This window comes from Dreissena polymorpha, unplaced genomic scaffold, assembly GCF_020536995.1.
Source record: "Dreissena polymorpha isolate Duluth1 unplaced genomic scaffold, UMN_Dpol_1.0 chrUn020, whole genome shotgun sequence".
NCBI classification, from domain to species: Eukaryota; Metazoa; Mollusca; class Bivalvia; order Myida; family Dreissenidae; genus Dreissena; species Dreissena polymorpha.
This window is the reverse complement of record NW_026273334.1, coordinates 331011-356537: the sequence shown is the minus strand read 5'-3', so window position 1 is coordinate 356537 and position 25527 is coordinate 331011. Positions and strand designations below refer to the sequence as shown.

Sequence of the window (25527 nt, the reverse complement as noted above, 5' to 3'; positions counted from 1 at the left end):
ACTTTATTCCTACAGTATCAAAGCTATTGCTTTCATACTTGCAACACTTATTTACTATCATAAGGGGACTGTGCAGGCAAAGTTATGTAAATTTGACTGGCATTTGGACGGAATTATGGGCCCTTTAAAGTTTATACTTAGAAAATTGAAAATTTGGTTAAGTTTTGTGTTTTGGTCCACTTTACCCCTAAAGTATCATAGATATTGCTTTCATACTTGGAACACTCGCAAACTATCATAAGGGTACAGTAAAAGGACAAGTTGCATAACTCTGGTTGTCATTTTTACGGAATTATGGCCCTTTTTTGACTTAGTAACTTTGAATATATGGTTAAATTTTGTGTTTGATCCACTTTACTTCTAAAGTATCAAGGCTATTGCTTTCAAACTTCAAATACTTTCATGCCAACATGAGGTTACTGTACCTGGCAAGTTGAATTTTACCTTGACCTGTAAATGACCTTGACTCTCAAGGTAAAATTATTAAATTGTGCTAAAATTGCCATAACTTCTTTATTTATGATTAGATTTGATTGATACTTTGACAAAACTACTCTTACCTGACATACCACAATAGACTCCACCCAAACCATCCCCCGTGCCCTCCCCCCGGAATCCCCCCCCCCCCCCCCCCCTAAATTTATTTTATTTTTTATTTTTTTTAAGATCATCTCACAAATGACCACCACACCCTCACACTATACCCGCCCCCCCCCCCCCCCCACCCACCCCCCAAAATTTTTTTTTGCATTTTTTTTCGCATTTTTGGAAGATAATGTAATAAATGTCCACACCCCCACACTATACACCCCTCTTCACTCCACCTCTCCCTCCTTTGTGATTTAAATTGAGAGTCCCTTCAGCTTTAAAAAGAAAATAGATGAACTTTTTCCTGAATACTGTAAGTTTTTTACTACAACTACTTTTACACACACAATTCACAAAGCAATGTGTGGAAGTTGGATGTTTTCCTTGTAATCACTGATGTCACTTGTACAGAATTTATTGTGGCATAGCTTTTTATGCCCCCTTTCGAAGAAAAGGGGGTATATAGTTTTTGCACTGTCCGTCAGTCTGTCACACTTTTTGTGTCCGCTCTCTAATGCAAATAGTTTTCATCAGATCTTTACCAAACTTGGTCAGAAGTTGTATCTAGACAATATCTAGGTCAAGTTCGAATATGGGTCATGCCGGGACACAAACTAGGTCACGGGGTCACTTAGTGCATTTCAAGGATTTAGTATTTAGGTTTCGAAAAATGCTCATAACTTCTATCAAAGCGTTTATAGGGGGCATATGTCATCCTACGGTGACAGCTCTTGTTTATTTTAAAATTAACCATGGCTTTTCATATTTGTCAACTTTATAGAAAAAAAGCTTGCAAAGAAACATCAGTGGTTTACTTAATTTATAGACTGTAGCCTGTTATGAAAAGAGAATGGTTTGGAAACTTTATTAAATATTGAATTGATGTTATTAAAAATTGAATGTTTGAAAAGGAAAGATGTTAACTTGACAAGGTAACTTCTATGGCTGTCCATTTCCACATTTACAGCCAATCCAAAGACAAACAAACTTTGCACCATGAGTTTGGGAGGATGTGCCCTTGACGACAACGATCTGTCAGCCGTGTGCGACGCCTTCAAGAATGGGATCCAGCTTAGCATGCTCAAACTATCAGCCAATAGAATCACTGACGCTGGAGTCACACACCTGGTGGACGCCATTTTGAAGAACAAATCACCGCTGGCAGTGCTTGATCTGTCCAATAACAGGGTATCATTCTTGTATAATAGGTTTCGGACTTTTGTGAGATTTTTAGCTCGGCTGTTTTCGGAGAAAACCCGAGGTATTGTCATTTCCAGCTTGTCGTGTTTTCCGCCGTAGGTGTCGTGCTAAAACCTTAACATTGGCTATAAAATCAAAGTTCTTCCACCTACAACTTTGAAACCTCATATGTAGCTGCACCTTGATGAGTTCTACACGCCGCACCCATTTTGGGGTCACTAAGTCAAAGGTCACTCTGACCTCTATAAAAAAAAACTTTTCTTCTGACAAGCTTTCATTTATTAAAAACTGCACTTGCAGTCGAGCGTTGGCACCCGCAATGCATTACTCTTGTTTTATGTTTTATGTTGACTTCATCATCATTCTTGTTTGTTTGTTTTTTTTTTACTTTTTTTAGAGCTTTGAAAAGATATTATCCTCATTGGAATGTGGCTAGAAGATGGTACCAATAGATCTTTCTACAGACCTAAATAAATTGAAAGACAAGTACAAAAATTAAACTGTTTTCACTATGCATCAATTTACTATCCTTAAGGATATTCACAAGAACCTAGTAATATTTATTCAAAGCTTCTATACAAGATTATGTAACCAATACTTTTGCAGATTGAAGATGATGGTGCCAAAAAGCTGGTCAAGCTTTTTTCATCAAAATCCATGCTACATAGCCTAAATGTCAGCGCCAATAATATTGGTAAGACCAGTTAAACCTCACTCTAGAAATGTCCTTAAATCATGAATTGATGCTTTTTTTGTAAATACTTTGTTTTACCAACAATAATAACCACAGTAGTGTTAAAGTGATATGATGCGCATTTTTCACTGTTGAATTGAGCTGAAAATAATTAACAGGTCAAAAGAGTTAGTTAGTTAAAATGTGGTTACTGACCAATTATCTACAACTCATCTTACTTCCAGTTGTTTATAAAAAATACATATTATATTCGATATTTTACATTACTGTACAGTCCTCCAAGCCGAAATTATCCATAAAACAAAATTGTGTCTTTGTGTCGTATGAACGAATCTGCACTAAAACTAAATTTAGATTCGCATCTTACATTGAATCATTTGTGTCGTCAGGTGTCAAAATAAAAGTTAGGTTGATATTCAAATGCATTATTTCTGGGATATTGTTTTAGTATGTTGATGCTACATTAACAAATGTAAGTGTATATGAAGTTAAAACACCAAAAATAAACAACGGTTGCGATAGACACCTATAAACATAGCATATACTGTTATATGCGCATAATATCACTTTAATGTCAACAACTGATTAAAGTATGTTGAATTCTGTACTGTAATGACATAACAGACAGTGGTGCCCAGCATTTTTACTTATGCATGTATGGGTGTTGTTGTTTTTTTCAGTCAGTCTATTGTGTATTCACCTCTCATAGAATGTGTCAGCACAAACTAATCAGGGAAAACACTTTCAATTGACTTGATTTTCATTTAGATGACACTTTCTTTTAACAAAAAGTTTCATAAAACCTGAAATGGTCTTTCTAGATAAGCGTGTGTAGACTGCGCAGGTTACTCTTGAGATTTTCCATTTTGCACATGCATTAAGCCTGGTTTTCCCAGAATACAGTTTAAACTAGACTCAATATGATTTCTTATACCACTTGTCGTCAGGTAAGGAAGGCCTGTGCAGCCTGGTAGGGGTGGTGGCAGGCAAATCCCCGCTGTGCGTCCTTCATGCCCAAGGTCAAGGTCAGAGTCAGGACGAGGGACCAATGGTGGAGATATACAGCCAGCTGGCTAAGAGTCTAGGTGTGTACAGCATACATTTTCATCATAAACCATCCGAATTCTTGCCACTTACTTTTCAATCTCCTGTTAGCTGGTATGTAAATTAAATGGATAATACATCATTTTTACTGATTTTTCTAAACATTACCATCTATGACAAGTGTTCGTCACTGTGAAATTGATTAATTATTAATAATGTTATCATGTTTGAAATGCTATTATAGGATAAAACTATTTGCAAGCTATAGTACTAAAAGTAGAGGCTTATGTCTTGCAAAAGGCTGACTGTATTCATTCCCACACAGACAGATTTGTTCAACGTGTGGAATAAGTTCACAACATAAAATTAAATATCTAAAATCCCTGCAAAATATTGCAGTATTACTAATTGTAAAAGACTGCCTTAAAACACAAAATATCATAAAATGGCATGTATCGAGTTTAAAAAATGTATCTCCCGCAATATTGCCTAAAATATTGTTAGTAAAAGTGAATCTTATGTGGGTTTCTGGAGCTCCAATACTGCGGTGGTTTCAGGTTACAAGGTTCAGATGGAGGGTGAGAAGGTGAGGCCTGGCTGCTGTGACCTGCCTGCAAACCTGCCCCAGGGTCTACTGGTCAACCTGACCAACATGGGTGGACACACCGGTAGGGCAGGCAACAGGGAAGCAAAGACAAAATCAATAAAACATTGACAAGAAACTGACCTATGATCACCGCTAGCGAAAAATGGGGCTAAATGCATGTGCGTAAAGTGTCGTCCCAGATTAGCCTATTCAGTATACACAGGCTGATCAGGAAAGACACCGCTATAATTGATTTTTTTTGTTGAAAGGAAGTGTCCTGTAAACAACAATCCAGTCTAAGGGAAATGGTGGTCCCTGATTAGCCTGTGAGGGCTGCACAGGCTAATATGGGAGGGCACTTTATGTGCATGCATTTAGCTTCGTTTTCTGAGAGCTCTGCAGATCCTTTATCATGCAAACCAGGCATGTCCATTATTGGGAGAAGTTTGTTTATAAAGTTTTGCTTAGAAATATAAAGGTTCCAACATAAGTTGTTATTTATACCATATTTAATTGCATTAGTTAAGAAATTTTCTGTACAAGTTTAGTAAAATATGGGATGACATAACCATAAGTATCCGATCTGATATGGTTAAAATAGTTTAGAACAAGTTTACTTTATTTATTCCAGGTATAGCCTTAAAACTCATTATTTCAAATTACAAATATGAAACATTTGAAAAGATGATTTATGCAAAATCTACCTTAGTATTTGGCAAAGAAGACACAAAGTAAAATAAGAATGATTGATTGTGAACACTTATTTTTATGAATTTTCATTTGGATATTGAATAAAGGTGTTTTCAGTTTTCTGGACAAAAAAAGAACATAACCATGGGCTCTTTATATGATACAGGGTCAGTGGGTCAAGCACTGGACAGCCAGTGTATCCAGACTGACTTCCCCCTGGACCGGCTCCCAGCTCTCTCCTTTCACCACCTTATGCAGATTGCTTGCTTCCTCAAGGGAACCAGTGAGTCATTTCATTTTTTCTGTTTCGTAATAAATTTACCAAACGACAGAGGCACATTTATTGGTTTGAAAATACTTGTTTCTCCTTCTGCCACCTCATTCAGATGGCTTGCTTCCTCAAGGGAACCAGTTAGTGAAACTGCATTTTTTTCTGTTTCCCAATATATTTATCAAAAGACACAGTCACATTGATTGGTTTTTAGTTCTGTTTTTGCACAGTTGTCTGTCCAATATTTTGAAATAATTTGATAAGCTTCACCAAAAAATAACTAATATGTTGGTACGTGCATGACTCAATCTTTGATGGATTGGAATATACTGGTCATTTTGAGAAATATGGTTTCAAATTTCCTTAAATAAGCAATAATATATAATTGTAGAAAATGTTCATGGTGAGCTATTTTTGTCAGTCTATGTTTATGATGGAGGTTCGTGAGCTGTGCCTCTACAACTTTTAGTTTGAATCTGGGTCACAGGTTTCCAAAAACTAGGTCAACTACAAAAGCCATGACAATATCTATGCTAAGTTTAATTATTGGTCAGATGCATCCAAAAACTAGGTCACCAAGTCGAATCTCAGAAAACCTTTTTAACTCTCTTTTATTTACATTTATGACTCAATCCTGAAACTTGGTTATAATATTTTGTTGACAATTTCTAGGCCAAACTGTTATCTGGGTCATTTGCATCAAAAAACTAGGTCAACAATTTATATGTTAAATTTAGAAACCGCCTTAATGACTACAATTTTGATGAAACATTGTCGGAATGCTCATTTGGACAATATCTGCACCATGTTTGAACTTTTGCCTAAAAATAGATCAACAGGTCAAGTCACTGACAATTGTTGTACCTTGAACTCAGGTGAGCAAGTTAAGGCCATCATGGCCCTTTTGTTTATGTAATAAAGAATTTTCTCCAAATGATATTTTACTGTAGTTAAAAAAAAGATTGGTTCAATGGGTTTTGTTTACAATACCATAATCATACTTAAATCTAACAAAACCAACAACACTGTAAAGGAATTGAAATCATTTGACAAATGGAACTTAACTAGTATAAGTCTTAAATTGTTTTCTTTACATGATAAGCCTATAAATGCACTGACCAAACTGTTTTATCCATTAGCCATGCATACCTATAATCAATGTTAAAAAAAAATCATAATTTTCATGGACAAAACCTAGATATTACATTTACTACCTATTACTTGGCAGGTTGTAGTGGGTATTGTGTCTGCCTAGCAACTGGGAGATAATTGGTTCGATACCTACTCTGGGAGTGTTCTTTCTCCTAAAAAGACACGAAATACTGCTTCTACTCAGGAAATTAACTTGATAGTATTTCAATAAGCCTTAGGCTTTTGGTACAATAGAGCTAAAATAAATAGAGAATATTATGTGAGTTTTGGATAAAGATCAAGTTTATCATGCGAGGCTTAGAACCGATGTAGCGTGAGGCTTGCCGAGCGCTAACATGGTTCGTGCCGAGCATGATAAACTTGATCTTTATCCAAAACTCACATAATATTCTATTTTACCTATTATTTTGGGGTCGTTTATCGTTCAAAAAGAGTAAAAATACTTTAAAATTTAAAGAAACAGCGCTGGTTTTCCAAGTTGACTCCGAAGTGTTTGTTTACTTCAACGCCATCATTTGCTATGACGTCACATTGAAACATATAGTGTTCTTAAGATAGAGATCGGAAAACCATGGTCTAAAAATAGCGATAGTATAAAGGTTAAGTTTATACGATCGTTGTTATACTATCGATTTTCATCTGGTAATAGGATAAAAAGGTTTAAATTATTACTTGTCAGGTTCCAGGGAGTGTGTATGGTCTGAGGCAGAGTGGAATATGATCACTGGGTCAGATCGACCCACCACAGACACACCTTCATGGCTAAAGGTAGGTGCCCTATGCTGACGTGTGACTCTTTCTCTAATTTTTGCATGTATTTATGTACTTAATAGGCAATACATGCCTAGCCATGAGTAAATACAGCTTTTAAGAAGATAGTTATGTCGAAGAAATGTTGCTTACAGTGACCAATATGATAAATTTAATATATTTCTGGAATTAAATAAGATAAAATGAATATAAAATGAAGCATTGCATGTTTAAACAGCGCTTTAAGTGTCGAACTTATTATCCCACTGGCTAATCCAGAATGGCACTGCAAGCTTGAAACAAAAAATAGCATAAAAGCAGAAACTGTTTAAAAGCATATTAGTCTTTGTGGACTGCCCAGGCTTATGGAGACAAATGCATGAAGCCTGGTGTTTCCTAAAATCTAATTAATATTCTTATGTTTTATGTACATATGCCGGGTAATGCAACCCTACATATACCTGTACTGATCTATGCTCCTCCGTGTGTATGCAGATTGCCTCGCAGCGAGACCGGTGTATCTATATCAGCAACCTGCCTGGTAATGCAACCCTACAGAAGCTGGAGTCCATGCTGGAGATGGATGCTGACTGCAGTGTTGAGGAGACATGCCTTATGAAGGTAAGATAAGACAAATTCCAAGCCCCATAGTAAACTTGCAAACTTTCATAGAATTTTTCTTGCCTCTCCTGTAAAACAAATTTTGCAAGTCTGTTAAAATGTAAAAGCTGGATCTATCCTCTTCCAATAATTGCAGACATGAAGGAACCCTCTCTAATCTTTTAGTAGGTATAATTCGCCCAAATGCAAGCACCCTCAGAAAACTGTAAAATTTTGATAGTGAGATTTGGGCAAAAGCACAGTACTTCAATAAACGCAACCTTAACATTCATCTTTCAAAGTAGTCCCCAATTAAATGCACCAAAATGTTGCAGACCCACATAGTATACAGGAAATTACAATAAAAAGCATGGGTGGCTTTTAAACCACACAAGAAAATGAATTTTTTAGAAATTGGCACTATGTACTTTCAAATAGACCTCTTAGGAATACAATTTAATGTAGTGGAATATAACCTATGAAAATGAGTCCGAACTGGAGGAGATGAACTCATGATGCCTTATGAAGATAAGCTCATGCTAAAAATATGGAGAAGATATGACTTATTAAGGTGAATCCATGCTAGAGATAAGTATATGACATTCCTTGTGGAGGTGCCAGGTGAAGTTGAATCCATGCTAGATATGTTTTGAAGTGGCCCCATGAAGGTGAGGTCATACTAAAAATATGATTTGGTTATGCTTTACTAAGGTGATTCAATGCTTAGATTAACAAGTCATGCTTTAGAAAGATGAAAATTTCTATATTGGCAGACATTAAGTGATTGGTATGTTGTTTTGTACTAATAGAAAAATAATGAATAACTTCAAAAGCACTCGGCTTATTTAAAGATTGTTTTGTGTCCTGACTTTCCAGTTTTAAAATTAGTTTGTATCATCAAATATTTTGATTCAGGCGTCTTTTTGGGCATAGAGATACTCTTCTGCCTATAATTTTCTTTAACCCTTTCCAGCTCAGAAGCAAAATAAAAATGGCTATATGCAACCAGCATATACGCAGAGAGACTTGCAGTCTGCTCGGGTTTTATGCTGTTTGTTGCTTGTCATTATGTTATTGTTAGAAATGTAGCCTTTAAAAAAATAGATTAACAAAAGTCTTAAATTTTATTTGATGTTCTAAGGCACTACAAATTCATCAAGGTGCATATCTGCTTGGTAAAGTGTTAATTGTCTTCAGGACCCTGTGACTCGGAGTATCAACGGTGTTGGCTGGTGTGTGATGGGCAACCAGGAGTCTGTACAGAAGGCAATCACTTACTTCAATAATGGGGAGGTAGGTTGTAGTTTTCAAATGTACAGGTATTCTGTCTGGAGCTTATGTCCAGTCTTCATTCATAAGTCTGGGTGTGGGTTTGTGAATTGTGCTTTAAATAAAAGGCTTCACGGTAATTTAAATGTGCGAATAACAATCATTTATATGGTGTTTTAAGCTGAAATATTTCACTAATTCAGGCAATATCTCCTTATCTTGATATGAACAACTGATATTGAAATAAAACAGTATATATTGGAATGTGTTTATACAGGTTCTTTAAATCAGTAACTGACCAAAACCTACAACAGTGACCAGCCTTTCAGCAGAAGTATGCTCCCATTTGTACTTTTACAATCAGAATAAGGTTACCACACACAATGAAACCTTGCAACAAGTACATAGCTCAGTAACTAGGTACTACACATTTCAATTGAAACTTAATTTATCACGCCAGGTCATCATGGCATTAAACTCTTGCTAAAAATTGACCATTACCTTAATTTGCACCAACCCCATTTTCAGGCCAAGATATTTGGTCAGGCCATCATGCTGTCTGAGGTGAAGGTCAGGGTGGACAATGCTATGAGTGCTGAACAAGAGAGGCTGGCCATGTAAGTAGAGAGGCTGGCCATGTAAGTAGAGAGGCTGGCCATGTAAGTAGAGAGGCTGGCCATGTAAGTAGAGAGGCTGGCTTTGTAAGTAGAGAGGCTGGCCATGTAAGTAGAGAGGCTGGCCATGTAAGTAGAGAGGCTGGCCATGTAAGTGGGCCTGCCTTTAGTTTAAACCTATTTAGTTTAGCTCATTTGCATAGAAAGCATAAAAGGCTTATTGAAACACTCTTGAGTCATTGTCCTGGGTAGAATCAGTGCTTTGTGATTTATGGGGAAGAACACTCCCAGAGTGGGCATTTGAACCCTTGACTTTCTGACACTATATCCAATACGCCATCACACCCTTTATGTGTTAAGTAGTGCAGATAGGACGGAAACATTTTATTTGCATGAAAGTAGATGTACTCTGAACAACTATTCTATTTTGTTGCTAGATACAGTGGAATTTAAAGTGCCTAAAACCAGAAACAAGCAAGCTAATATTAAACAATATAGTATTGTAAAAAAATCCTAACCAATGTTTGAGGTAATTAAAATAGATTAAAAGCAAGAGACATGCAAGATCTAATGCTGTATGTTTACTAAACCCTTATTTCAAAAGACATACAACAAACAAGGTATAAGTACCAGGAATAGCCAAGTGGTAAATAATAAGTTATTAATAACCCATCATAACATGATCAAATATATTTACCTAAAATCTTTGGACAAAAAACCTTGGTCTAACAGAAAACTGAAGGAATCTCTGTTAGTCTACTTGTCAAGTTGTATAAGTGGAATTATTTTTAAATTCTGTTCTGTCCACAGGGAAGAACAAGAAATGGACTACTTAGCTTTTGGTTAACTAAGAGATTTGTTTCATTTTGTACTCCACAGGGAAGAACGAGAAAATCGTATGAAGCTACGCGCCAAAGAAGACTCGGACCACAGGACACTGATCATCAACACAACGGAGACACAGTGGAAACGTCACGCCTACAGGCTGGCACATCCGGCATACGCAGACGGAAGAATATGGTGATATCTTTACAAGAACTTGGTATGCATGGCGTACACAGTTGATCTGGTGAAATCTTGACAAAGACACAGCACATATTAAGTAGGCTAAAAGCAGAACCTGGTGAAGTCTTCACACATGCATGGCTAAACGGCTCTATGCCAACAACTCAATATAATGAAATATTGACACAAATATCGTACCTTTCAAGTCTCTTCTGTGACAGCTCTTTTGTATGTAAATGTATTAAAATGTGATATTCTCTAACAAATGGCATTAAGGACAAATTTTATCCGTTGTAAGTTATAAGGAATTTAATTTTATTGTTAAGTGGTGAATGTTTGATCTATTATATATATACTGTTTGTTTTGTTATAAAATAAAGTTTGAGACTGAGATACATACATATTGTGTTGCATGTATTTATGTAGAAAGAAATATGGCAGTTATTTTATGGTAATATACAGTAATTTCAGATATGATGTGAAAACTGATTACACTAAATTGAGATGAAGTTCTTTAGGAAGCTATTAATTGTGATCGCATGAAGTGGTCTTTGGGATTCGGTGTGCATTGTCAACATTTAGCTCGTTACCAAATTAGAGTCTAAATATTAATAACTTTTATCCAATCTTGATGAAACTTGGTCAAAAAGTATATAATGACAATGTCTAGGTCGAGTTTGAATCTTGGTCAAGTGCATCCAAAAACTATGTGACCAATTTAAGTCAAATACAAGAAAACCCATATTACCACTCTAGGCAGGGACCTGTACACGTTTGTATAGATTCCTGCTCTGGGAGCCACAATTATGACTCGATCATGATGAAACTAGGTCAGAATGTTTATCTTTACAATTTCTAGCCCTAGTTGATATATGGGGAATGTTAATATAAAAACTTGGTCACCAGTACAAATCTTAGAGAAAAAAAATTTATCAATCTAAAAGCCAAATTTATTACTCAAGCATTATGAAACTTTGTTAGAATTTTTGTTTTGACAATATTTATTGTGAATCTTTGCCCCTTGCATCTGAAACTAGGTATAACCGGATCAATTAATCGTAAAAAAGCCTGTTGATGAAACTTGATAATAAATGTTTATATTTACTTTAAATCTGGGCCATGTGCGTCCAAAAGCTAGGTGATCACGTCAAATGTTATAGAAATATTTTAACAACTTTTGAAGCCACACGTATGACTAAATCTTGATGAAACATTGTGAGCATGTTAATCTTGACAATTGTTAGCTTCGGTCGAATTAGGGTCACTTGTGTCCAAAATCTGTGTCACCAGGTCTAATGTTGGCAAAACCTTATAACCACTTAAGAAGTCACATTTACGACTCACTCTTAATGAAACTTTGTCAGAATGTTTATCTTGACAATATCAAGGTCATGTTTGAATCTAGGTCAATGTCAATTTCATTCATAAATTAGGTCAACATGTCAAGTCTTAAATAGTGTGTGTACCTTATTTCCAGGTAAGCATTTTGGTGCCATTATGACCCTCTTGTTAGAGATTTTGTGCCGCCGAGTTAAAAGGGCAAGTGTGTGCGCACGCGCATTGTGTATTTTTAGATGGTCGCTTTAGCGACCGTCTAAAGTGCTTAGTGTAAAATTCAGGTCGGTACGGCCTAGGTACGAGGAGCCCAATTCCCGTATCGTCGCAAGAAAGAGTTGTATAATTTATGCAAGAGGTTCGAGTTCTCCAATTATGTTTATTCACAAATGGAAACATTATATTAATATTGTGTTAAATGCGATAGTTTCGAATGGTGTTTTATAGAAAAGAATAAAAAACAATGATCGTATTGTACGTGTCGCGGAGGATATTGTTTATGAAGGATTAAAATAGTCCACTTTCTGCTGCGTCTGCGTGACGTAGTATTTTCGCTCATCTCATTCATAAATCTGAGGCTGGCGATAAATAAAGGGGAGTCCGGGTGAGAATAACGCACTAGTATAAGGTTACGCTTGTTTATATTCACAGGTCTCAATTAATAATACGTTGACCACGAGTTCGACAATTTTTACAGGGATACGATAGACAACATAAAAAATGTTTCATTATCGCTGAAACTGAATAAAAACATTTAAATATAACAAGAATATTCTCGAAAAAAATGTAGTCTTGCTGTTTTGAAATAAGGTTTGTAATTTTGTCTTCTAAATAACTTAATTCAAAACAAAAGTTTAATTATAGTGTTTTTTACTTGTTAGTCGCATATTTACCGCATTATAATGTGTGTTATAATAGGCAAACCATACATTAGTAAAATTCAATCTGCCTTCGCACATAGAAGGAATGGGTCAATTAGGTGCTGCGTTTCCTTTGCTTACTTCAGTTAGAGGTCAATTCTTTACGTAATAGCAATCACAAGGCCCCGGCTTCAAAGGAATTGCGGAGCGTTCTTTCATAATAAAGTCGTAGTCGCATGGTATTTGCGTTTAGCGTCCTATTTCGTCACGTGGTTCTTTTTCGCGGGTGTTTTGGCATTCATGATATGAGGCTATTAATAGATGCGCCTGTCGATAAACAAAGGAAAGTCCACAGGCGATAACAACGCAATAGGTTACGCTCTCACTTACAACTCAATGACGTAGTACAGGTCGTAAATTGAGGCTATTAATAGATTCGGGAACAAGATGTGTTTGTGAAACACAATGTCCCCCTATATTACGTTTGACCTTGAAGGATGACCTTGACCTTGACCCTTCACCACACAAAATGTGCAGCTCCATGAGATACACATGCATGTCAAATATAAAATTGCTAGCTTCAATATTGCAGAAGTGAAATTACATGAGCAATTTTGACCCATATATTTAACCTAGAAGGATGACCTTGACCTTGACCTTTCACCACTCAAAATGTGCAGCTCCATGAGATACACATGCATGCCAAATATCAAGTTGCTATCTTCAATATTGCAAAAGTATTCATAAAATAAGCGATTGGGGCCACATATATTTGACCTCTGACCTTGAAGGATGACCTTGACCTTTCACCACTCATAATGTGCAGCTCCATAAGTTACACATGCATGCCAAATATCAAGTTGCTATCTTCAATATTGCAAAAGTATTCATAAAATAAGCGATTTGGGCCACATATATTTGACCTCTGACCTTGAAGGATGACCTTGACCTTTCACCACTCAAAATGTGCAGCTCCATGAGATACACATGCATGCCAAATATCAAGTTGCTATCTTCAATATTGCAAAAGTATTCATAAAATGAGCGATTTTGGCCACATATATTTGACCTCTGACCTTGAAGGATGACCTTGACCTTTCACCACTCAAAATGTGCAGCTCCATGAGATACACATGCATGCCAAATATCAAGTTGCTATATTCAATATAGCAAAAGTTATTGCAAAATGTTAAAGTTGGCGCAAACAAACCAACAGAACAGATCAACCAACCAACCAACAGACAGGGCAAAAACAATATGTTCCCCACTACTATAGTGGGAGACATAAAAAGTTGACGCTTATTTATATTCTCAATTTATAAAACGTTGAACATAAGTTCAACAATAACTTCAGCGATACGATAGAAAAAAAAACAAAAAAATGTTTCATAATCGCTAAACCCGAATATAACAAACAATTTATAATAATAATACGAATGACCTGTTTCGTAACCTCGTTCATGCTACTACAGCGGGTATTTCTGGAAATCGTTCTTTGGTTCTCAACAGATAGCGGCGATCTTTTGTATTTACGGGTGCTAGTAACGCAATAGTGAAGGTTTAGCTTGTTTATATTCACAGTTCTCAATACATAGACAGTGTGATATGAGTTCATCAATTACTACAGGCATACTATAGGCAACCTCGAAAATGCTTTATAATCGCTAAAACCGAAAACAAATAAATATATTATATTAAATATATTTATAACAATAAATATCTTTTTAAAATGTAGTCGGCGTATACGCTGACTTTGAAATAAAGTTAGCAATTTACTTTTCTAAATAAATAAATACAATTAAACAAAAGTTAAACTATTGTGTTGTGTTTTTCACTTGTAAGCTGCATATTCACCGCATGAAATGTGTGTAAGCATTGTCAAACCACACATTAGTGTGAGTAGATAAAAAATATACTACGGGAGAGCACTTCATATGTGTCCTCATATGCCTTGTTATTAGTATCTTTCTTCACTATCGAAATATATCGTATGTTTATATTTGATTTAAACGCAGTTTTCTTTCGACACATTTAAGTCACACGTCAATAGCGCCGTCATGCGAAAATGGGTGTTATGCGTTTCGGCAAGCGTTTGTTAAACCAACATGTGTTTTTGCGCAGTCAGGCCATAGACGATGCTGTTCGCTTTAAAATCACTCAATATGTTATGTTTCTCCTTACCAGAAGGAGAGATAGCTGAGTGGGCTATTTATATGATGGGCGCATATGGAATACGACCCATTTTCGCATGACGAGGGTAATTACAAATCTCATTGCGAATTGAAAATGCCACATTTAAGAACAATGCTTTTTGATACAAATTGAATTCAAAATAGCAAACTTGTTAATAATGGCAGCCTATCCACACATTAAGGAATAATTTCCAGACGTGCTGACCAAGTACGGCAAACATTGTGGTATGATAATTAAACGATTTTCTCTTATCGTGACACTATACTATTTCGCTAATGATTGTTTTCTCATCTTAGGGCGAAAGTGAAATTCTGCGAGATGGATTGTAACGCGTAATTGTAACAGGGCCACAATTTGTGTCGTTTGAGCATACAGAGAGTAGTCCGGAATTATTTACACTGAACAGTGCTACATCCTTTGAAGTGAGCACATACGCAGTGATGTAGCAAAAATTCAGAGGTTTTATCTCGAATCAGCTTATTAAATATTCGAAAATATTCATGCGTGTCTGTTTGCGTTATGTAGAAGTCACTAAGATGAAAACTGAGTAAAACAGCTACGCCTAAAAGCGCATTAGTGCTCTATACCTATGTTTATGTCAGCGTTGTTGACACCGTGTGAACTGCTCGGGTAACAAGTGAAGCATAAACAGCAATGTTTATATACTTTTATTCCTCCATATACAAGATACGAAGATTATTGTATATTTTGAATTTGTATATGGTGTCAAAAATCTAAAGTTTTGTTCACGGAACTTTCATTATAAATTTATATTCTTGGTGAGATAGTCATTTGATATTAGAAAAAATATTCCTTTAATATGATGGTTACTGCAAATTTTCTTTATATTAGGTTCTCGTTACCATTTTCATCATACTTTCTATGCTTTCAGAACTTCCAAAAAGCATGTTGTTTTTATGTTGTCTTAGTTATTTCTATGAAATAATAAGGATGATAAAAAGTGCACACAAAACTCGACCCGTGCGTTATGACACACACTTTATAAAGTTGAATGGCGTGTGTTCATTTCAAAATTGCGATTGATTTTGAAAAATGAATTGCGTGTTAAATTATGCAATAGCGAACATCTTCAGTGCCTTCAGCGCTTTGATTATCGATTGCACCTGCGTCTTTTTGATAGCATTTGAGGATAACACGTGACATTGAGTACTCATCCGCACGTGAGCTGACCTGTCGCGGATTGGCCACAGGCACATGGTATCCAATCACAACGCCGGAATAAAAAGAACAACAGTCCCGTTGACAGTAACAGATGGTATCGGACGGAATTAAATAGCCCAAAACATTCCTGTAGAACTTAGGCCAAACACTTAGCGAGTTTTTTTTCTGCTTCTTACATCCATATGAGTTCAACAGAAAGAAGAACTCTCTTTTATTGAGACTTATTCGAAATTCGAATAAGCTGTCGAATAAAATGTATCATGATTTCTATGTAAATACACGAAACGTTAAACTTAAAAAGTAACAGAGGTCAGGATATTGAACTTGCCCATCGCATATTGCACAAAATCAGCACGACAAACTGCGCTACTTTTTGGATTAAAAAATTTATTTTTCTCGATTGTGTCTACAAAAAAATAGTGTTGAGTTTATACCTTTATAATATTAGTGTTTTACCCGTAATGTACAAGAATACCAATTCTTTAATTGGTAACTTGAAGTAAGCATGCTTTAAACTATAGACTTCGTTTACGGCAATGGCGCGCGTTATGTTTGTAGTAAGGTCAAAATTATTCAATCAAAATGTCCCAAAATAAATACAGATCGGTCTTCTTCAATCCAATATTTCCGTGCATACGTAAATCTTTTATTGAGAATTCATATAAAATAAAACTTTGTATCTTTTTGTCGTATTACTCAACATGTGTCAACACTGAATTCCGGTTTGCGAAGTTTGAACTTCAGTTTATCTAATTGTTAACGGAAGTACGCGGCACTTAGGAATGCCATAAGTAGGAGTTCACACCACTTAGAAAACGCTTATTCACATGATTTCAACGTTCAATTATTCTTTATAAGTGTATAGTTTTATTCTCTATGTCAATAGAAAAACACTCAGGATGTCTCAGGTACTTCCGCATCCATTGACTTATCATTGCAATTCAGTAATTTCAATGTGGCTTCGATATCGCTAGAAAAATATCGGCGATAATGTAAATATTAGTTGCACGTTTCAACATCGACTATGTTTGTTTCAACAATTGTATTAACCGCTTCATCAATATATGTATGAATATAAAAGCTGATAAAAAGATGAACACGAGAAACAATATAGTATTTGCCATGACCCTGGGCAAAGTTCTAAGAAGCATGTTATCGTGTTAGGGCTATAAAGATGAACGTCATTGGTTTGAAAGCGCCATTTGACCAGCGCACCAATCAGACTACTGACTTGTGGAGCATTTCTGGACAGGTGAAAGGTGTTCGGTTACCGATCCTCTCAAATCCGGAAGTTGTGTCAGAAACACCAAAAAGACAGGCGCCATCGCCTCGTTGAATTTTTGGTAGTTCATTTAATCGATTACTGCGTTCTTTATCTTTATATTGATTATGGTAATTGATAATTGAAATATAATACGGCGAAGATGTTTCAACCATGTTTTGACCTTTATCAACATCCAATAAAAGCTTGGAGAAATTTCCCGCTAGTAGAACCCACAGGTGGTTAGCGTGTGACTATGATATTAATTGGTGAAAACATCATTTTGAATGTAAACTATTCAAATTATAACGAAAAATGAACTTCTGTGGAAAAAAAATCACAATCAAACATATATATAACAAGTATTCAACTCGAAATGACCCGAAAACAGGGTGCATCGCTCTGAATAGCCATTTCTTCATCAATTTTGCAGCGATGTACGCGAACTCGGTCTCCTTGAACGCAGAAATGAATTTCCTTTGTGGAGATGTACATGTCTTGCAATATTTTTTACAAATGCTGGGTCAAATTGTAATAAATAACACGATACACAACTCTCGTGACCTACTCTTTATCGATAAGGCCAGTAATATTAACTTGTATTCCTGTGAAAGCTGTATTATATATTTTTTTTAGTTTAAAACACACAATATAGTTGCAAATGCTCAACTACAATTCGACGTTTAATAAAGGACGGTAACACAAAACGTGCACGACGCTTTCATACATGTATCTTCGTTCTGAGAAAACTGGGCTTAATGCATGTGCGTAAAGTGGCGTCCCATGTTAGCCTGTCAAGTCCGCACAGGCTAAGCTAAACTGGATTTTCGCTATGACGATAATTCTTTTAAACGAAACATACCATAACAGCGGAAAGTGAAATTCCTGATCAGCCTGTGCGTACTGCAAAGGTTAATAATGGACGATACTTTACGCACATGCATTAAGCCCAGTTTTCCCATAAAGAGGCTCTGTGTATCGTTCCGCCCCAGGCTACCAGTCTAACTCCACCCGCTCCTGCTGTTGGTTTATTTGGCTCGACCTTGACTGATAGGCTCTGCCACTGCCAATCCATGAATCACGTATCAACCTGATATAAGCCGCTGCAGTGGCTGTATTCATCACAAAAAGGACAGCGATATGCGGAGTAACGCATACTGGGGGATAACAATGAAGTATTTTGTTTTCTTGTGTGTATTGGCTATTGGGGCGAATGCAAGTAAGTGCATTAATATACAGAAGCTCTTCTTTTTAAAAGCTTAGTTCTTTGTCTCAAATTATTGTGTCGAAATTCAAACGTCTTGTATTTTACAGTCTAGACTACTTTGTCTCTTTGTTCAAATAGTAAGACTGTGGTATACTGTGTATGCCGTATTGTTTTTCGGGGGATATTAAACACATTAACAATTATAAAAAGATGTGGACCACTGTGATAAAATGCGTTTAATATGAAACTGTCATCTTCCAAATTGAGGTGTTTAACACTTTACTTTTTTATATCGAAGGTATCGGAAGCCTCTCACATCGGAGCGCATTTTAAACGTACACAAACTCCCAAAATATTCTTTGAAAAAAACTGATGAAAGAAGGACAATTTGTTTCGGTACATAGTATAGGAAACACTTGAAGTCGAAGAGAAAAAAAAAATTGTTTATATCCACTAGGCACTACGTTTAAAACAGAACATCAACTATATACATCAAATGCTGCAACTTGAGATCATCGCCTTGAAACGGTCATTGCAAAGCATTAGGGGTTAAACCCGGTTTAAGGGCTAGCTGAAACTCACACTTAGTCCAGAAATAATAAATCACAAACTAAATTACACAAATTATTATGTTTGTTTCCATGACTCGATCGGAGAAGTGCATACACGTATACAGCAAAACGGACAAATATTGATAAATACACGATTAATTTTTTACATTTTAATTGCAATTTAGTGCCGTTCGTTTATTTAAATTTGTTATTTTTACAAAAACTGGCATTCATTAACTGGTATTCATATTTATAAAAAACAAACATCATTTTTACTAATAGGTATTATACGTGACATGCTTTACTAGTATTCAAAGCAAGTTACATTCACTAACTGTAATCCGGGCGATCCGATTGGCGCAGTGGTTGATACATGCATTTCGCATAAGGGCGACCTTGGTTCAATGCCTGTTTCCGGCAGCATTTTAGTTCGGTTGGTGGTCGCCAAACTGGACAGGTGGGGTTTCCTCCGGTTACTGTATATTCAGAGCTATGACACAAAATCTAGCAAATATTGCAATTGTGGTGCACATGAAAAATGCTCATCATGACCTTGCCATTACCAAGCTGTTTCAGTGTACATGTTTCAAATAGTCTCTCTAATACGTTATATCCATTTCCAGTTTGTGACGACGCCGACGGTGTGGGGGTGGTGTGTGAGGTGTGCACGGAGGACATGGTGTGCTCCCTGGATGGGGTACAGGTGACCTGCTCGTAAGTGGTTTGTCTGGTCTTAAGTTGTTTCACATTTCTATATTAGTGTTCGCGCCTGTGCGTTGAAGCTGCCAAGGACATTATATTTCTGATCAACATACCCAATTTGTAGATCACTTGTCCTTCAAAAATGGAGTCGCAAGTTCGAATCCCAGCCGGTCACTTTGCGTTGACGGCAATTGGTTACGACCACTCTCCCAATATCAATTTAGGTAATTACTTAAAAGTACTCTTAAGTATATAACAATGTACCCCGGTTACGGAACATACGCTTAAAGGCACCCGGTCATACTCCGGGGTACTTTAAAGTGCATTTCCTTACTCTGGTGTACTTTTAAGTACTCACCGGTGTACTTTAAAGTACTACCAGAGCCGACAATGACAATTGGACTATAAGACTTACTGTCCATATGAACATCTACCGGATCTTCTCGGTTCTTATTTTGCTGTATGGACTTTCTAGGTATCATGACAAAGTCGGTTCGTTAGAACGTTCTATGAGTTTGTTTTAGACTTTTAGTACACCTTCGTATCGTATTCTAGATATACTAGAAAATTATTTCTGCTTATGCAAGTTACACATTAAGCTTTAAAGGTAATGCGTTTTCTGCTTGGTCAATGTTTTGAACAATACGCCGGTATTCCTTTAATGTAATATATATGCACGGTTTTAAAAGTTAGCATTCATACGAGACTCGTTTGAATACCTGGCTTAAAGTGTCGTACCAGATTAGCCTGTACAGTCCACATAGGCCGATCAGGGACGATACATTCCAGGGTGCAGACTCAACGAGGTTTTCACACGGGCTGGACAGAAAGTACACACACTGTTAAGAACTTTATTTTTGCAAATATCTCAAGTTATTGAAATACATTTGCAAAAATCGTCAGTGCATAAAATCCAGTTTTTCTTATAGTTTGTGCATACATCTTAAGGTAAAAGAATAAATCATGGAATACGTCTGAAATCGGTGACAAAATTTCACGTTGCGTGTGCAGTACACATGGACTTTTTGAACAAGAGCACAGGCTTATTAAAGGGGCCTTTTCACAGATTTTGGCCTTTTTTTAACTTATTCATTAAATGCTTTATATCGATAAATGTAAACATTGGATCGTAAAAGCTCCAGTAAAAAATCAAGAATAAAATTTAAAAAAGGAAAAGGACATTGCCCGGACCAGGTTTCGAACCAGTGACCCCTGGAGTCCTGCCAGAGTCCTGAAGTAAAACCGCTCTATCCTACTGAGCTATTCCGCCGTGTACACATACTGAACGTATTTTATACCTTATATAAGCAATCTTCGTAGTTTCACACAATTTAACGACAAAAACAGAACTCTCCAAATTATTCAATCGTTTCGCGTTGTAACGCTTTATAATTTTTAGGTTTTAAAATCGTCAAAAGATGCATATAATGGCTATATTAGACCATGGTAAATGTTCAGTATTACTGTTTCCTCACAAATATCATAACTAAAACGAAAATTTGCGAATTGAAACAACTTTTTTCAATTTTGTCAATTTACCAAAGCGTCAAAAGATCCCTTTAAATCAAATAATTTTATGTATTACACATTGCCACAAGCAGCATAAAAATCTGTCGTTTATGCACTAGTTGAAATTCTTAAGAAAAATTGTTTTAAAAAGTTATTTGGAAAAAAGCAACATTGCCGGTGTGTTTACTTCCATTAACGTTTAATTTGGAACCCAACAAAGTCACGTGATCCTGCACCCTGTTTCCGCTGTTAAGTTTTTTGTTTTGTTTTTAAAAAGTCGCTAGGGGCCTTTTCACAGATTTTGGCATTTTTTAACTTATTCATTAAATGCTTTATATTAATAAATGTTAACATTGGATCGTAAAAGCTCCAGAAAAAAATGAAGAATAAAATTTAAAAAAAGGAAAAGAACATTGCCCGGAGCTGGTTTCGAACCAGTGACCCCTGGAGTCCTGCCAGAGTCCTGAAGTAAAAACGCTTTAACCTACTGAGCTATTCCGCCGAGAACACATACTAAACGTATTTTATACCTTATATAAGCAATCATGGTAAAAGTTCAGTATTACTGTTTCCTCACAAATATCATAACCAAAACGAAAATTTGCGAATCTGAAACAACTTTTTTCAATTTTGTCAATTTACCAAAGCGTGAAAAGATCCCTTTAACACGAAAATCGATTGAAGGCGGAAATTGTCATCCCTGACTGTCTGTGCGGACTGAACTTGCTAATATGGGGCGACACTTTACACCCATGCATTACGCCCAGTTTTCACAGACAGTCATGTAAGCAATACATTTGTATGTGTGTGCCTAGCAATTGTATATTTCAGTCGCGACCCATGTGACAACTGCTCTGTCGTCTGGACTGACGTCGAAGGCGTGGATTTCACGGACGAATGCATCGCAGACGATGACGTCGTTGACGACATTGGTGACGTAGAAGCTGATATTGACATCGATGATGACATCGATGTTGATTACGATGTTGACGATGTCGAAGAGGGAGACGATGAAGGGTGTGTTAAATTTTTCCATATTTATGCCCCCCTTCGAAGAAGAGGGGGTATATTGTTTTGCACATGTCGGTCCGTATGTTCGTATGTCCGTCCGTCCACCAGATGGTTTCCGGATGATAACTCAAGAACGCTTAGGCCTAGGATCATGAAACTTTATAGGTACATTGATCATGACTCGCAGATGACCCCTATTGATTTTGAGGTCACTAGGTCAAAGGTCAAGGTCACGGTGACCCGAAATAGTAAAATGGTTTCCAGATGATAACTCAAGAACGCTTATGCCTAGGATCATGAAACTTCATAGGCACATTGATTATGACTCGCAGATGACCCCTATTGATTTTCAGGTCACTAGGCCAAAGGTCAAGGTCACGGTGATCCGAAATAGTAAAATGGTTTCTGGATGATAACTCAAGAACTCAAGAACGCTTATGTCTAGGATCATGAAACTTCATAGGTACATTGATCATGACTCGCAGATGGCCCCTATTGATTTTCAGGTCACTAGGTCAAAGGTCAAGGTCACGGTGACCCGAAATAGTAAAATGGTTTCCGGATGATAACTCAAGAACGCTTATGCCTAGGATCATGAAACTTCATAGGTACATTGATCATGACTCGCAGATGACCCCTATTGATTTTCAGGTCACTAGGTCAAAGGTCAAGGTCACGGTGAACCGAAATAGTAAAATGGTTTCTGGATGATAGCTCAAGAACGCTTATGCCTAGGATCATGAAACTTGATAGGTACATTGATCATGACTCGCAGATGACCCCTATTGATTTTCAGGTCACTAGGTCAAAGGTCAAGGTCACGGTGACTCAACTTAGAAAAATGGTTTCCGGATGATAACTCAAGAACGCTTACGCCTAGGATCATGAAACTTCATAGGTACATTGATCATGACTCGCAGATGACTCCTATTGACTTTCAGGTCACTAGGTCAAAGGTCAAGGTCACGGTGACTTGTCACAGTAAAATGGTTTCCGGATGATAACTCAAGAAAGCTTACGCCTAGGATCATGAAACTTCATAGGTACATTGATCATGACTCGCAGATGACCCCTATTGATTTTCAGGTCACTAGGTCAAAGGTCAAGGTAACAGTGCCAAAAAACGTATTCACACAATGGCTGCCACTACAACTGACAGCCCATTTGGGGGGGGGGCATGCATGTTTTACAAACAGCCCTTGTTAATATTAAAAATAAATAAATAATACTTCAGTATTTGCACTATTAATATCAGTATTTTTCAAAAGGTTGTGTCCGGCATATTGATTGTAAAAGCTGCAGTAGTTTACCATGTAAACCATTCTTATGTGTATTCATTATTCTTTGCTTTCACTCTGAAACTATTTATTGACAGTTCTACAAACGTAATGCACTGATTACGTCTGAAACGTTTTCTTTTGGTAGTAGAGCATTGACAATAAGGTCAAGTTTTTCTCCCCCTGTCACTCAAAGCATTTTAGCCGCACTTGCAAATTTACAAAAATGGTGTGGATTTATACAGGCCGATTAATAGAGGTAGTCGGAAATGGCGACGCAAATATGGGCGATATCAGCGAAAGAAGACGAGGAAGTTCGCAAGAAAGCAGTGGAAACATCAGAGAAAGACCATGACCACCGAAGAGAGGCTTGCGGCGATCCAAAAGCGGCGCCAGGAAATGACCGCCCGGTGGCTGGCCAAGGGCAAGGAGGAAAAGGCGGAGAAGTTCCAGCGAAAGTGGGATGCCAAGGATGAGAGAAAGGCCGGGCGCCTAGAGAAAATCATGGACCGGAAAGAACAGTTTCAAGGTACGTTGTTTGGTTATTCACAGTGTGTTGACGAACTTAAATGAGTGTACTGCCAATAGTTTTGGCTGAGAAGATCATGTTTATTATTTTTCTATTCGCAGCAAACTTGAAACAAACATACTTGATATTCTACTTCATTCCATTGACATGATATACGTTCTTTCATCTGGTTGAGTAATTTCACTTTCTTTTATACATCAGTAACATAGCATTCCATTTACTTAAAAAAACAGTCCGGCGTTAAAAACCAACAAACTCAGATACTTATATCAATTATTAATTACCGATAGTCATTATTTTGAAGTACTCACTTAATACTTCAATTTGCAAAGAATTTTAAGTTTAATATATAGAGTAAAGCGCCGTTTATCATACTTGTAAAAGATAAGTATGTTTCATGAAACGCATCCAATATTTCAGCAATGACCCCTGAGGAACGCCTGGCCTTCTTTGAAGAGCGGCGTGCACTACGCCAGCAGCGGAAAGAGAACCGGAAAAATAAGAAGGTGCAGAAGGTGCAGCGTCGGCAGGGCCGGAAATACGCGACCATGGTGCAAGAATAATTTCATATATTACATGCTTTGCTATTCAGTTTTACTATGTTAAGCATTTTCACTGTAAATGTTTCTTAGGTTGTTTTTAATGTATGTTTCATTTGATATCTGCAAGTTTTCTCTTTCTTTTTCTATTGGATATTAATCTCCGCTTTTGTAATAAACAATGTTACACTGTGTTGCGTTGATGTACTTGTTTGCAAGCTTGTTCTTTAAAAATAAGTTCTATAAGATAGAAAACGCAAAACACATCCTTGTATGGTGCCAAAATGTTGCATTACCCTAATATAATAAGGAATTTTACATATTTCATTGGCTTCAAATGCAGATGTTTAATCATCCCATAGATCGTTAAAGGAACCTATACAAACAATGCTATGTCGTGTTAAAGTGTTTATATAGGTCCCTGATCGGTGTCAATACGTGTTTCGTATATTTGAAAAACGCACTAAAATAGGCATTATACAGTCGGTTGAATTAAATATAAATCTTTACGTTTGACACATCTGTCGCCGTAATAATGTGACAACATCGCGTAGGAGGTCATCTTGAGTTCACTTCTCAGTTGAGTCAGCGTCTGTTTTTCTACCAATCAAACATCTCGGCATGCAATAGGCCTTTGGCTTTTGTCTGAACCGAGCGAGAAAAGGCATACCAAATACGTTTTTAAGGCGACGATGATTACCGGAAATAAAAGTTCGTCGCCTCTCATACGATGTCATAAAAAATTGCATTGTTTGATATCTAAATTAACTACAATTACCTGTTGTTGGCTTTTTATTTAGACGAAAATCAACGAGTTTCATGTTCACGTAACACTTTACTGGTATGTATTTTCAACCGACAGAATTTCGTTCCTAAATTACACTTGTAAGTGTGGAAGGCTAAATAGG

At 36.7% G+C, this 25527-nt stretch overlaps 2 protein-coding genes across 4 annotated transcripts in view; both read left to right on the top strand.

Moving 5' to 3' along the window:
• Positions 1-10858, top strand: part of LOC127863611 (uncharacterized) — a 31192-nt gene extending 20334 nt beyond the window's left edge. For 2 of the 3 annotated variants that reach the window (XM_052403214.1, XM_052403213.1), the window contains exons 13-22: positions 1556-1776; positions 2395-2482; positions 3430-3567; positions 4084-4194; positions 4969-5085; positions 6905-6993; positions 7471-7596; positions 8773-8868; positions 9373-9461; positions 10338-10858. In XM_052403214.1, coding sequence (XP_052259174.1) covers positions 1556-1776; positions 2395-2482; positions 3430-3567; positions 4084-4194; positions 4969-5085; positions 6905-6993; positions 7471-7596; positions 8773-8868; positions 9373-9461; positions 10338-10482 — 1220 coding nt within the window. In that variant the 3' untranslated portion in view covers positions 10483-10858. Of the gene's footprint in view, positions 1-1555; positions 1777-2394; positions 2483-3429; positions 3568-4083; positions 4195-4968; positions 5086-6904; positions 6994-7470; positions 7597-8772; positions 8869-9372; positions 9483-10337 lie in introns of all 3 variants that reach the window. The other variant, XM_052403215.1, reaches the window with a different exon arrangement.
• A 7490-nt stretch (positions 10859-18348) lies between these two features.
• On the top strand, positions 18349-24811 carry LOC127863622 (uncharacterized). Its single transcript, XM_052403249.1, has 5 exons — positions 18349-18513; positions 19676-19766; positions 22095-22280; positions 23797-24080; positions 24501-24811. Exons 1-5 carry the CDS (start codon positions 18435-18437, stop codon positions 24641-24643), a joined length of 783 nt encoding a protein of 260 aa, XP_052259209.1. The 5' UTR covers positions 18349-18434; the 3' UTR covers positions 24644-24811.
• The last annotated feature ends 716 nt before the right edge of the window (positions 24812-25527 follow it).

Bases quoted from the DNA above. Each gene is read 5' to 3' on its own strand.
- LOC127863622 (XM_052403249.1), top strand. From the start codon at position 18,435: ATGCGGAGTAACGCATACTGGGGGATAACAATGAAGTATTTTGTTTTC. The intron at 22,281-23,796 runs GTGTGTTAAATT...GGATTTATACAG, and splicing joins GAAGAGGGAGACGATGAAGG to GCCGATTAATAGAGGTAGTC. The intron at 24,081-24,500 runs GTACGTTGTTTG...CCAATATTTCAG, and splicing joins CCGGAAAGAACAGTTTCAAG to CAATGACCCCTGAGGAACGC.